At 43.3% G+C, this 14,291-nt stretch overlaps 1 protein-coding gene across 1 annotated transcript in view; it reads right to left on the bottom strand.

The window, feature by feature from the left end:
* EFEMP1 (EGF containing fibulin extracellular matrix protein 1) overlaps positions 1–5,138 on the bottom strand; it is a gene marked incomplete at both ends in the record, with an annotated part of 49,758 nt that extends 44,620 nt beyond the window's left edge. The window contains 3 exons of the mRNA XM_079532711.1: positions 1,635–1,895; positions 2,068–2,116; positions 5,055–5,138. Of these exons, the coding sequence (XP_079388837.1) occupies positions 1,635–1,895; positions 2,068–2,116; positions 5,055–5,138 (394 nt within the window). The remainder of the gene's footprint in view (positions 1–1,634; positions 1,896–2,067; positions 2,117–5,054) is intronic.
* Between the last annotated feature and the right edge of the window lie 9,153 nt (positions 5,139–14,291).

Genomic DNA, 14,291 nt, shown 5'->3' with positions numbered 1-14,291 from the left:
AAAAACAGTTAGTTGTTATTATAAATTAACCACAGATTTGTAAATTGAATATAAATATTTGGTTTTAACTTCCAGGAAACTAAAACATGGAGAAAAGATAATAATGTATCATTTCTCAAAACAAAACCCTAGCAGCTTATCAGTGTCAAAGTTAACCCTGTCACACAACCTTTATTCAGAATATACAAAGGCATTGGTACCATTTGCCATTAAGCTTTACTATACTATCACTTAAACTTGTACACCTAAAGCCATTACAGCAAGAGTGATGTTTGTGCTTGCAATTTTTCCAGCATTATCTGCAAATATTATAAAAGAGCAGCACCAGGTGCCCAACTGCAAACTCTTCATCGTAACTGACCAGTGAAGGGGAGTTTTTATAGCACAGCAGGATCACCTGCAGTGGCTCATGCTGGATCAAACACAGGAGTTCAGTACTCTCTCCTTGATTCTGCTAGTGCTGTTCTAAATTGAGCTGGGGGAAAAATAACTTGCCATCCTTGGCATTAATTTTTCCTCAACAGCCCCAAATAAACACTTGGGATTAAAGGATAGTACAGTGCTGACCCTCCTCTGACAGGCTCTTCACCTGATATTCTTGAATAGATGGACAGAAATGCCCAGCATCAAAGTAGAAAAGCAACTCCAAGGCTTTGCTCATCAAAACAACTTATCCAGACTCCATGACGATTACTATGCTTCAGAAGCACGGGGAATTTACTCACTGGTGATAAATAACATTCCATATATATATATGAATACCAAAGAGAAAGGAACTACCACTGTATAATACAGCATACTCTGATTATAGTCACTCATGTACTATTTTATATGATTATACCGTTAAGGACCACAGAAATGGAAAGGATGAACCACGGGGTCACAACTTGCCCTCTGTTTGCATGGGTATCCCACTGACATGCTTAAAAGCCAAGTTTATGAGCAAGGAGTAGAATATATTTTTATGAAAGAAAACGAAACAGTGGACAAAACATCTGTTACTTCAGCAAGTATAAGAGTAAACTATTTATATAAAATAATAAATGAAACAGTCTTAGTTTACAGTAGTGCTTGTGAGTCTGGTTCCTGAATGCATACAATTAACATTGCTAATACTCTGAGAATTTTGGCACGCTGTGCAGTGTATGTACACCCAGATGAAAACTCTTCATTGCCATAGTTTCAGAGAGTGGCTAGACCATGACTGGAAATAAGTTGGCTGGGTCTGTGGAGGACTACTTCCACAGAGACCAGAAGAGCACAAGATGTTCAGATGTTTGGTTCCTAGTGCTTGAGGAATGTGTGTCAGACATATATGAGTGACATACAACACTGCGTTGTTCAGCATTACAATCTGATCTAAGCAAAGGCTCACACTTTTTTTTTTGTTCCATCCAGCATCACCTTACTGAAAACAAACCCAGCAGCATAGTTTTGCATGTCTTCAGAAGATGTCTGCAGGACATCCTGCTGTGTTACCTGTCACCTCCTTAAGGAGGTGTGTACGTGTCCAATCTAATGGCGTACAAATTCCTAACAAATTCAGAGACCTAAGCTGTTATTTTCCAGGCTTAGATTTGTTATCACGTACACTCCAGTTATACTGAAAGTGAAACACACGGCAGCTTGCTTACCTTGGCACACATTGTGCTCACTTTGCTCATACCCAGCTGCACACTGAATTTGATGAGTTGGGTTTGGAGGGGCACGGTTAGGATCAGCTGGAGTCCGGCGAATGACGTTGTTTCGACCACTAGTGGATTCAGCTGCTGCTTCTTCTCGCTCATTTACAATAATTTGGGCTGTTCTAGGTAGACAGAGGTATCCTCCATAGTGGTTAACACATTTCATCCCACCTTTACATGCATCTGGGACTATTTCACATTCATCAATATCTGTGGTTAGCAACAACACAAATCATGCTTTTAACAGTCGAATCCTCTGCAACAGCCATTAATACAAACAACACAATGAGGCATGCAAGCACACTCCTTGTCTGAAACAGGAATGTGACAATACTGAAGTAATTCCAGCAGTAAGTTTTTCTTTGGAAGTGATTTACTGTACCTTTGCACCGTTGCCTAACAGGATCCCATTCATAGCCATCTGTGCATTGCTACAGATAAAAGAGGAAAGAAAACATTGGTAAGAAAAATATTGCCCTATACAGGATTCTTTATTTTGGAAAAATAAGGATATTTCAATGAACTCCAAGCTTTACACTGGGAGAAATGCAATGTTTCTATATCTTGGAAAGCTAGAGAAATGGCTATTAGTACAGTATTGCTAGGCAGGAACAAGACCAATATGTACAGATAGAGGTGTTGTCTCAGGAAGGTCCCAAGATGTTGTCCGCAGAGTAGGCAAGGCTTTAATGAGAATGGGAAAAGCATCACTTTTTTCTTGTCTTGTTGCTATTTTCTGTTTTAAAGCATCTGCCGTTGCCTGAGTATCAGAACAGATATTTGTTCAATGGATACAACTGACCCAGCTGACCAGGATGGAAAAGTCTTCTAATGAAAGAAAAAGTTTTTCTTCTTCTTTGATCTTGTTCACCTTCCAAGAGGTGAACATCTTTTATTCCAGGCATGAGTTTGCCAGAGGGACTAATGGACCTCAATACCCCTGTATATCATCTTTTCTCCCATTAGCACACTAGCAATGGGGAAAGATCCCATGACAGCTGGAAATTCATTCACATGCACTTTAACCATGTGACTCCAGGAACTGCAGTCTAGGAAGAACAATTTATATTGTGAGACGTACAATAACCGGTTAGAGTTTATAGCAGCAGGACTACTTATGTAAATAAAACTTGACAGAATTCAAACAAGACTGAACTCAGCAACTATTCGTATCAACTCAGGCTGGTAACTTCAGGAAGAATTTTAAATATTCTGCCCTGCAGTTTAAGAAAATATCTTTGTTATCCCTCTGCCCAAAAGCATTAAAGTGTCTAGAATGCAGTCATTTTAATCACCAGTTACATTTCCAGAAATTAGTTAGTTAAGCATCACAATGCTGCCAGCTACAGCAGACATTTAAAACATCAATGAATCAACTGCTGCATTATGCAGGTGCATATGCATTCTGCACTGCTTAGCATATTATTTTAATGGCCTTACAGAAAAAAAAGAATCGAGTCAATTAATGTAACTAGTCAGAATCCAGCAAGCTAAATGTTACTGCAACTCTTCTGCCACAGAGAACTGCATAGGTGACAAATTTGACCTTCTGGTGCTGAGATCCACTGGTTCCATGCACTATGCTCAAGTTATTTTGAGAAACTTGTTACAGACACTGACTCAGCAACAGGACTGAAAATATTCTTCATTCTTCATTCACAGGTGACGCCAGCCATCTGCTAGATGCAGCAGCGAGTTGGAAGAAAAAGCCTCCAATGTTAGGAAGGGGTAAGTGGACAGCAAAACGTGTATTTCAGTGCTCTGTCTCTAAAGGAATGACTACATGCTGAATTGACAACACCAAAGTTACTGTAGCTGTGAAAACCCAAACCCAAAGGAAAACAGCTAATTCGTGCATCTACTGAATCACCTGGTTCCTGCTGATGCACAACAGGAGGGCAGTCTATTTAATAGGAAGGAGCCGAGTCCAACTATTACTGCAGCTGAAAGGAGTTTTACAATAGCAGTGGATTTGGTCCTAAATGAACACAGTGTACATATGAGAAACAGTAGCATCCAAAGGGTAAAAATTCCAACAGCAAGTTCTCATTGCTAAATAATTTTATATGATTAAAAGCCTAACAATCACTGAAGCACCTGAATGCTAAGACCTCTTTGAAAACATAATAGCAGAATCCAAGTCACACAGGCATGCTAGAAATCTATTGGTTCAAAAAGATCCATTTAGACTTATCACAAAAATGCTATTTTTTTTTTTTTTTAACGTGTAACAAATGCTGAAGAAGAAGGGAGTAGGATCCCTATATTAGTGTGAATTTTCAAAATGAAATTAATTCATCTGTTTCCACTTAGACAGAGGGACTTAAAAACACCCCAGAAGCCTCTAAACAAAATCCTCCCAACTACCTATTGCTTCTACAGCCCAGGGTTACAAGTATTGCATGACTGACTTCCTGATGTTCACTGAAGGCTTCCTGGAGCCCCATCTTCTATGGCAAGGTCCAGCTCTGCAATCTTTACTTGCCTGAGCCATCCCACTGACTTCAGTGGGATTACTTGCAGAAAACACAATCTCAGCCTTTGGCTGTGGTTCTGTAACTTTCTGCATGTGTGCAGAATTTTCTGCTTGTGTGGCATTGCGCTGATGTCTGTATACATATTCTGAGGTCCACCCATATGAAGCAAGTTGCAGGGATTACAGCTGTAATCAGATGTAAAAATGTGGGTTTTTCACCAGCCCAAGCCGATGTAATTGCCACTCCTTCTATGACATGTGTTATACAAGCCAAGGAGTGAGCACAGCAGTTTAGAACCAAGAATTTCCAAAAAGGACTTTAAACTGCTGTCACCTGGTTGTAAGGAGAATCTGCTTTCAGTTTTCCTGTAGAAACTGATCAAGGTGGACAGAACCACTGGTCTAAAGCAGGTCGGCAACTAACATTCATGCAATCACCCCAGGAGCTAAATGCTTCATTAAGAGCAGTGAATTTTTTTTAAGTACTTGCATGTTGTTATAAGCAGCTTGAAACATCCAAAGGAAAACACAGAAAAATGTTTGACCTAATTATCCATCAAGTTCCATGTACTTCAAACGAGGGTCCCAGGGACCTTTACTTGAAGAAGGCAGATACAAAAACTAAGCCTCATAGCTTCGCTCAGTTCATCAGGCACAGCACACAGATAAGCTTTTCAGAACAGGGAGCCAGAGCCCGTTTTGCTCGGTCTTGCAAACTTCAGCTTTTCAACTACCCTTTCAGCATAGGAACAGCTTATTTTAGGCTAGCATTCAAACTCAAAGAACTTTGCATCGCATGCTACGCGTTGGCAAGAAATTTGGTTTTTCTTAAGGGTCATTTAGAAAAGAATCCCTGCAAAGCAGCAATCATCTCCTGCTCTATTAAACCTTACCGTGTACGTTATGGTTTCCTCAGTTTCCTGTGAATGTACTGTAATGAGAATGAGAGCAGCCAAGAACATAGCTGTCAACATCATGAACCTGGAAAGAAAGAAAAACAAATAAACCGGCGGTATTTTTAGCGCTAGAAAACACAGCGCCCAGCGCGGCGCGCGTCCTACCTGGGCACCGCGGCCAGCACGCAGCCCCTTACTGAGCGGCAGCCGAGGGGAAAAGCCCTGGCAGCGCGGCCAGCCCGCTGCGCCCGATCCAGCTGAAAAACAGTCACAGCAATAATAACAATTAACAACAAACCGCCTTTAAAACAACGCGGCACTTAGCGGCACGTCGGGCGAGGAGAACGCAGCTCGCCAGCCCCGCGTCTCGGCTGCTGAAGCGATTTCTCGAGGGAACCGCTGACGGTCAGAGAGGACCTCGGAGCGGCACCGACGGCCAACGCCGCGCCGGGCACCTGCCGAGCCGGGCCGCCGAGGGGCGGCGGGGCGCACATCCACCCGCCATCCCGCTCCTACCTGCGGCGGGGCCGGGGCGGCTGCTCCCGGCGGCGCGCTACCGCGGCGGCTCGGCCCCGTCCGTCTGCTGGCTCCGCTGCGGTGCCGGCACCCGCTCCCCCCCCCCGGGCCTTCAGCTAAATAGAAACGGTCCCGGCTCCTACCGGAGCCTCCGGACGCCCCCTACCGACCCCTCTGGGCGGCCGGAGCCCGGCTGCTGGGCGGGGCGGGCGGGGCGGGGCGGCACGGGGCACGGGGCACGGCCCTTCGCCGCTCTGCGCTCCCGCTCTCCCGCCCGCACGCCGCCGGCCGAGGCGCCCGGAGGCAGGGCAGGTGCGGGGCCCCGCCGCCATGTTGCGTGCGGGAGGGACACGGCGCGGAGCCGCGTTCCGAGGGAACCGGATGACCCCGCCCGCCCCGCCCCGGGAGCCGAAGCCGGCTCGGCGGCACCGGCTTCGTCTCGCCGGACGTGCTCCCGCCCGGTGTCCGTGCACGGTGTCCCGGCAGGCAGAGCCGAGGAGGGCACGGTGAGGGGCGTCGGCTGCCGTCCTTCTGGTGCTGCCCGCCCAGCCCCGCGCTGAGGAGAAGTCGGGGCGAGTGGCGAACTGCGGGACCGCAGCAGAACGTGCTGAGAGGGGAAGGGCCCACCAGCCCTTCCCTCACACAGCGCCGTGCGGCTCCCCGCCGCGGGAGTGAGCAGAATCACGGGATCGTTAAGGTTGAAAAAGACCACTGAAATCATCTAGCCCAGCCACCGCTCCGTCCCGCTAAGCCGTGTCCCTCAGTGCCACATCCACCCTTTTTCTCGAGCACCTCCAGGGATGGTGACTCCAGCACCTCCCCGCTCAGCCTGTGCCAATAATGAAGAAAACAGCAGGGAAAAAACGGCCTGAGGAAGGCGGCGAACGGCGCTGCGCGTCCCAACATCTGCGGTATAGGAGCCCAAATAGCAATAAGTGGGAAACCTAGAGCGACACTCACTGACAGTGCTACTGATGGAAGCAGCCCTCTGAGGTTGGCCCCTAATTACTTGTTTCTGGCTCCTTCTGCGAATGATGCGCTGTATTCCCCTCGGCTTTAGTGAACTCTGTCACATCTCAGCCTTTGCTTCCTTTTAAAACCACGGTTTTCATGCATTCTTTAACGTGCTGTCTTTATGGCCGCATGTTTGCTTGCTTTTTTTTTTTTTGTCTTCCTGGCAGGGCTTGTCGCCACTCCTTTTTGTCCTCAAAAACCCAAGGATAGGTAGGCTGAAGGAAGACTGTGTGTGGTCAAAATGTCACTGCACTCCAGCTAATTCTGGCTGCTGGAACTGTCCCTGGGGGCACTAGACAGCTGGACATGATTTAGAGCAGGCTGAGATTGATATTAGAGGCTAGCCTGAAAATAAGGAAAACAAAATTGCACTTTAATCTCTTCTACTCCCAGATCTGACCCCTTTTCCTGTTCCAAATGTACAGAAAATCAAGCGCACAGCGAGTTTAAGCAACTTATATTTGTCAGCTCAGGGAACCATCGGTGTCAATTTAAGATGATTTCTTTTCCTCAGTATGTCATATCAAGTAACACTGGCGTTGTCTGAACTAAGAGCTGGAATGGTGGAGATGCCATTTTCATGTCGGACTTGCAGGAATTTTAGAACATAAATTATTTTGATAACATGGCAGACTGCCTTTCTGCCACACTTCCTGCAAATGTCAGGTTTTTTTTTTTTCCACGTTTCAACTCGTAAATGACATAGTGCTAGTGAAGGATAAATTGTGAAGAATTATGCGCCTGACTTTACTGCTGATTAAATATGACAAATGTTGAACTTTTATTTGATGTAAGATTTTACAAGTTGATCTTCGAGGGAGGTAATGTGAGCGTATTGCGTCTGATGTCGGGTGTTTCTTTAGTGCAAACTTAATTTGTTAGCAAACTGCTTTCACGTTTTAACAGAAAGCTGGCAGTTAGAGGTAAACCTGTATTTTCTCATGTATGGGAAATCTTGTACGATTTCTGTTGTGCTGAGGCCTTTGGCTAGCTTAGAGCAACTCATAGTGTCACATAGATTTCTAGCAGTGCTCTCTGAGGATATTGAAGTACAACGTTGTTGCCATTTTTAAATTCTTTTTACTTTTACTGAAAGCCAAGCATGTGGTTTGCATGCAGTTTATCAGGCATTCCATTTTGCTTCTGCACTTTACAGAGATGTGCTCACATACTTTGTATGCTTCTGTAAAGTCCAGTGGAAGTGTGGATGCTGGGTGTGGTATTGTATTCTCATCACAGTCCTCTGACATGAAAAGAAAATGTAAGAGTGAGGGCAAGTGGATGAGAAAGGAGCCTCTGCAGAAAGCTGTCCATCTCTTTCATTGCTCTGGCTGTACAGCCACACCAAATCAGGAGACTGAAGGGCTTCAGTAGTGTGAGCAGTTTTTTTGGTATAGCTGAGAATACCAAGTGAAATGAGGGCGTAATCGTGGGGAGAAGGATGATTTCCTTTTACTTTCCATGTCTGGTTTACCATCTCCAGTGTTGTACAGAATCAGCATTTCTCATGCCTGTGCTACTTAATGGCTACTTCATGTTGTAAGAGTTTCAAGTGTCATAAATCCAGGCCTTAATTGGCACCACAATTGCTGAGAAGATTTATTTTGCTAGGCAATTTTATCTGGAATTTGGACACTCTTCCCACCTGTTGCATGTATGGGTATTTCTAACTCATTCAATCATGTTCTTTTGCATAGCAGTTCTTTTCCATTGCTGTGCCTTCCAGTGATTTTCCTTCTCTTGTTCTTTTCTTCTTCGCTCATGCCAGTTAGGAGAAGCAGCACTGGGAAACACGTATCACTGTAGATGTGTGGCTTTTGTAATACCAAAGCTTCCTTTTTCTGGAGAATCAGAACTGCAGCACACAGCAGCTTTAATCTGACAGCGTACGAGGTTTCAACCAGTCCGGGTAATGTAAGGGCTGTCTAGAAGCTTTCCACAGAACTATAATCCATCTGAGGAAAAAAACAGCCTTCTTGATATTCAAAATATTAGCTGGAATGTATGGTTTCCTTTTGATTAAACTATGTCAGCTCCGTTCCTTGCTCTGGCTAAGAGGCAAAATAGAAAAGCCAGAATTCAGATCCAATATTACCCAGAATATGTTGGAGCCAGTTTCATATCTAGCTTTGTCTTCCTAACAAGCTTTGTGCGAGTCATTTAATATATTCCTTGGTACACTGTTGGTCTATAAAATGGAGAAAATATTTGATGCTTGCGCAGGGAACTGGGGAGAGTGCATTCACTTATTTATCAAGGATTTTCAAAGACATTTAATTGCTTTAGATACCCAGATGCCTTTCAAAGTCAGTGGAATCTGGATACTTGCTCGAGAGGTAGACCTCATGCAGCCATGAAGGGCCTGCTGTGGCTCCTTGCCATTGCCTAGAGTGACGGCAGAATCAGGCAGAACATCCTCTGCTGCAACATTTGCATTTCAGAGAGAAAAATGAGTAAAGTCTGTTTCCCCCTGAGTGGGAAATCCGCTTTGCCCTTCCTCAGGCAGGTGGCTCTTTTTTGTCCTGTGCTGCTTTCTGTTTTTGAGAAAAATAAAAGGGAGTTAGTTGGAATCAAATATTTATGTATGACTGGCATATCTTTCTAACTGGCAGGTCAGCTTCAGGAGACTGGGTGTATACATTGAGCATGGTTCAGTGGCACAGTGGTGATGGGCTGACAGTGGGACTAGGTAATCTTAGAAGTGTTTTCCAACCTTAATGGTTCTATGATTCTTTGATTTAAGCTGTTAGTATGCCTTGTATTTTATGTCGCAGTATTCCTGTATAGCATTTATCACAGATTTTCAGAAGGTATTTTGAGTACTTCCAAGCTTTTCGTCTGCAGTTAAAAGGACATCGAGCATTCATGATTTTCAGACAGTGCTAAACACCTTCATGCAGACATCTGTATAATGAATCCAGTTTGAAAACCTTAACCTAGTACTTTCTGCAAAACCTCAAGTGCCAAGAATGGAGTCACAGTGTTGTCATCTGTCAGCACAGCAACGAGCCATCTCAGAAATGCTGCAGTGGAGCAGGGCCTTAGAAGAACAGATTTGTAAAGCAGAACCCTTGCTAGTGACAGTTCTGCTTTTTTTGGAATCCATAAGCATCAAGATCAGCAGAGCTTTTAAGCAGCAATTTGGTTTCATAAGCTTCTTCTGAACTTTCTCAGTTTTTTTCTTTTCCTCTCTTTTGGGAAAAACTTATTAATACCAGAAAAGCAGCAACATTTCTTACTAGAATTGTGTGGGGGTGAACTTGGCAAACAACCTGCCTAGTTAAGCTGTTTATTATTCTACAGAGACCCAGTTTTTCTGGTTAATATCTGCATTATTATGCTATGGGATGTATGTCAGAGCACTTTAATTCCCTAGAATGTTAAATTGACTCAGTGTTAGTCTGTGATGCTCTGAAGGCTGGAGCACCTCTCCTAAGAAGACAGGCTGAAGGAGCTAGGCATGTTCAACTTGGAGAAGAGAAGGCTCCAGGGGAGACCTCATTGCAGCCTTCCAATAGTTAAAGGGAGATTATAATCAGGAGGGAAAAAACTTTTTACATGGGTAAATAGTGATAGGACAAGGGGGAATGGTTTTAAATTAAAGGAGGGAAGATTTGGATTAGATGTCAGGGGGAAGTTTTCTACTGAGAAGATGGTGAGGTGGTGGCACAGGCTGCCCAGAGAGGTTGTGGATGCCCCATCCCTGGAGGTGTTCAAAGTCCGGTTGGATGGGGCCCTGGGCAGCCTGGTCTAGTGCTTGATCCAGTGATTGGCAGCCCTGCCTGCAGCAGGGGGGTTCCAGCTTGATGATCCTTGAGGTCCCTTTCAACCCCAGCCATTCTATGATTCTATGGAAAGCAGAAGAGAAATGACAGTGGGGATTTTTCTTTCAGTGAGGTTATAAAGGGTTATCTTCTCACCCTTCTTTGCAGACGTATGTGGTTGAAAGGCATCATAATTCTGGAAGAGGCATCAAGCTGATACAGCTGAAAGCTGGCACAGAAGAGTCTGTATCCCTCTAAAATCCTAGCCTTCTAAAATATGCTCAACAGAAGTTGAACCACTTCGGGTAAGAAGTCAGTTCTTGGAGGTAGATGGAGGGAATATTGCTGCTCTATGTCACTGAGATAGCCCTTTCAAGTGGCTTCAGAACAACACAAAGCATTCCCTTGGGTAGTAAACTAACACGTAACTTGCAATATATACTCATTTTAAGTTATATGTAACTTGGGGATTCTTTTTATTAATCGGTTCAAGTTCTCTTTCCCTGGAAGCCCAAAGCTCCAAGAAATTAGTTCCTGCTTATTCACAATTTACTGTGCTTTAGGGGCTATTAAAATTTGGAAGACTGCTAACACCAAAAAGTGATAAAGGCCCAAATATAGTGATCGATACAAAGAAAAACAAATACTCCTCTCTGTCCCCATCCAGAGCAGCCTAGTTTAGTTCAGTTAACTCACTTATATCACTTAAGAAAGCTCTGTTTTGCCAACAATGGGCTCAGTGTGTACGGGGCTGTGGGCCTCTTTGGCACCGCAGCTGCAGGTCGTAAATACAGTTCTGGAGATTAAAATATTAAAGTGCCCCTCCTTGGAGGCTGCAGAACAACGCCTGAGGTATTGCCCCCTGCCTCTGAGGCAGCCTATCCGCTCCCAGGGCTGTCCACTGACTGTATGGAGCACACTCAGAAAGGTTCCCACATGTGGATTAGCTGTTCTCAGAAGTGGTAGTTCTGCTTTTCCTTTGCTAGCTAGGGAGTGTTTTGTGACTGCGTTTCCATGTCCTGCAGAAGGCTCCTTAAAGAAAGGTTAAAGTAGTTTGCTGAACATGAAATGATTGTGTGTAAGATAAAGTATAGGTAATGCTTGAAGAGAGGTTCTGGTGACATTGTGTGGAGCAAGTTACAGTTGGAGCACCAATCTGCCATCCTGTCTTTTCATCCAAAACAGTAACAAAAGGAAACATTTGGAAAAATTCACTTGCATCTCTGCAGAGGGACAGGGGGGAGGAATGCATTTACCTGGGCCCTACTCAATGTCTTGCTAGCGCTTACTTCCAGACTCCTTATTTTATTACCTTTCGTCCCGTTTTATGTAGAGAAGTTTTGCTTTCTGGCTCCCTTACTCTTGAAACAAATATACCTCTCTCTGTGGTGTTTGACAGCACTTTAAACAGTGAGCTGTGGCTGCAGAAATTTTCACTTCTAGAAGCAATGATCAGAATGTGTCAGAATGTCTGACCCCAGTCATTTATGCTCACGTTCATCAATCATTTTTCAAGCGTGTACCTTTAAGAGAGAACAGACTTTTGCCAAATAAATTCAGCCTCTTCAAAAAACAAAACAAAACACTGGAACAAGTAAAGCATAATCGATCAAGCTTGCCTCTGCTTTGCTCAAATCTAAGGAGAGTTTTTGGTACAACATTTTTTCAGCAAATTGTAGCTGAGTTATTAATTATCTGTCCCTGTTATTAAGTACCTGGAATTTATAAATCTTTCAGGAAGGCATTTAATACACAAGTCTCCGAATGTTCCTGGAGTTCCTGACTGGTATTATTAAGTAAGCTGTAGATGCTAGGAAACACGTCATCCTAATGATGAGGGAATTAAGTCTGTTAAAGTAGATTGCTTGATTGTAAAATAGCTTCTTTGGCACTTGCTGCTTTAGGAACAAGGGTCAGATTCTTTATTTCCCTTGTGTTGGAGATGCATTGAAACTCATGTGGTCAGACTGCAGTGGGTTTATTGAGCCCGTTAGAGTTGTATGAGTAACTGTGTAATGGCTTTTGGTGACAGGTCTGATAATTGCTGTTACATGGTAAATTTCTTGCTGCTTTAAAGGAGGCATGAAGCCAACAGAGGTGACTTCAGGCTTAAGATTGTGGGACTGCAGTTTATTGGGGAAGTTCTCTGCCTGTTTTTCCCCTGGTTTCTTCAGTTTCCTTCATCACGCTGATTGAAGAGAAGATTAGCCTAAAGCAAGAGAGAGAAAAGAAGTGCCTACTGCATCATGGTGTCACTCATTGGAGTCATTGAAACTTCAGACTTGTTTTGGAAAAAGTAGTAATTACTAAACCTAACACTAAATAAGACTCGGGTCTCCTCCTTTGTGGAATTGGAATGTAATGGATGTTTGTGTGTGTGAATATAGTGCAGTACTTGCACTTGCATCACAAAATCAGTGAAAACTGAGGGGGTTTCAAAGTCAGTGTCCAAGTACATGAGGCTGCTCTGCCACTGTGTCCTGATCCATCTACAGAGCTTTATCTTCTAAAGTAGGCAGTTCCTTGACCTTAGTATCATCTGTTCAGTTTGAAAGTCTGCAAAGATGACGGTTAATTCTGTTTTGATGGTGTTTTTGAGAAGGCAGTGTTTAAAGTTTTTGAGTAGAGCTATGTAAAAATTAAGAGTTTTGTAACAAGAAAAAAAAAATCGAGTGAATTGGAGAATATACTGTCATGGTGCTTGGAAGGGATGGGTAAGAGTGTTAAACGTGGAGCACGTGTCTGTGCAGGTCTGTAACTCCAAGGCTGGATATGGCTGTTACGTAACAGCTCTTCCTCCTACAGCTGCAGTCCGTCCTTCTTGATTCCCTGTTTTCCACTAAAGATTTTTCTTTCTTCAGCTTTAATTAAGAGGAAAATTTATAGAAGGATAAACAATTTTTCTGTGAAGGTAGAGGGCTGAGAGATTTCGTAGCATTCCTTTGGCTAATAATGGTTCAAAGTGAGCAGTGACGTAACGTTCATTTTAGAGGATGTGTGTAAAGAACTCTGCTGTGTTGACAGTTACAGCTGATGGCTGTGCCACAAGGTGTTACTTTGGATGAGATTACTCCAGGCTCTTGACATGCTTCATCCAATTAACTGCAGTTTGCTTTTCAAACCTGGCTGTTATTACTTAGTGAAAGTGTTCTATTATGCAGAAAGTATAGCTGTGATATAGTCCTGAAGTACAGCTGGTTTGGCATGTTTAGAAGTTGGCCTCTGTGAATTAAGTTTTAGTTGCTGAAACCTTCTTCCTGTGTGTATAAGGCACACCAAGCATGGGTTGGCAAAATGGTGAGGATAACACCTTTTTTTTTCTATCTGAACGAATAATTGCTTGTGATAGATAGTTTCTCAGTTTTAGGAGATATTTTTCAAGTGCATCTTACAAAGGTAAAAAGGAGCTACCAAAACAGTTCTTTTGGAGTCTGAAGGCCTCTTTTTACTACCCTTGCTTTTTCAGTCTGATTCGCTAGTGTCAGGCACGGATTATCATGCAGATGTAGAAGAAAGTAGAGTGGGTTAATTTGCAGTAATGTCAGTTAGGGAAAAGCTCTTGACTTTTCCTCTTTCATTTTCCAGGAGGGCTTAAAAATCAAATCAAACATATTGAAAAAGTAGGTTTTTATTTGTTTGTTCATTGGTTGGTGGTTGGTTGTTTGTTTTTTTTTTTTGGTCACGTTGTGACCTGAATGAAATCTTTGTTATCAGTTGGCAATATGTGACACAACATAACTTTTGCAGCAGTGTGTGGGGTATTAATAATGTTGTGTGTTTATTAACAGCAGTGATAAATGATTTTATGACCATTAGGGATTCTCAATAACTTTACTAACTCGAATTTAAAAGTATCTCAACAGTATAAATTAATTATGCAACAATGCTAAATAGAGATGTTTGCTCACAAGTTAACTTGTAGTTCTTAAACTATCTGTTG

Source organism: Tetrao urogallus (genome assembly GCF_951394365.1).
Source record: "Tetrao urogallus genome assembly, chromosome: 2".
In the NCBI taxonomy this organism is placed as follows: Eukaryota; Metazoa; Chordata; class Aves; order Galliformes; family Phasianidae; genus Tetrao; species Tetrao urogallus.
Note: the sequence above shows the minus strand (reverse complement) of the source record. Positions and strands in the feature narration are given on the sequence as shown.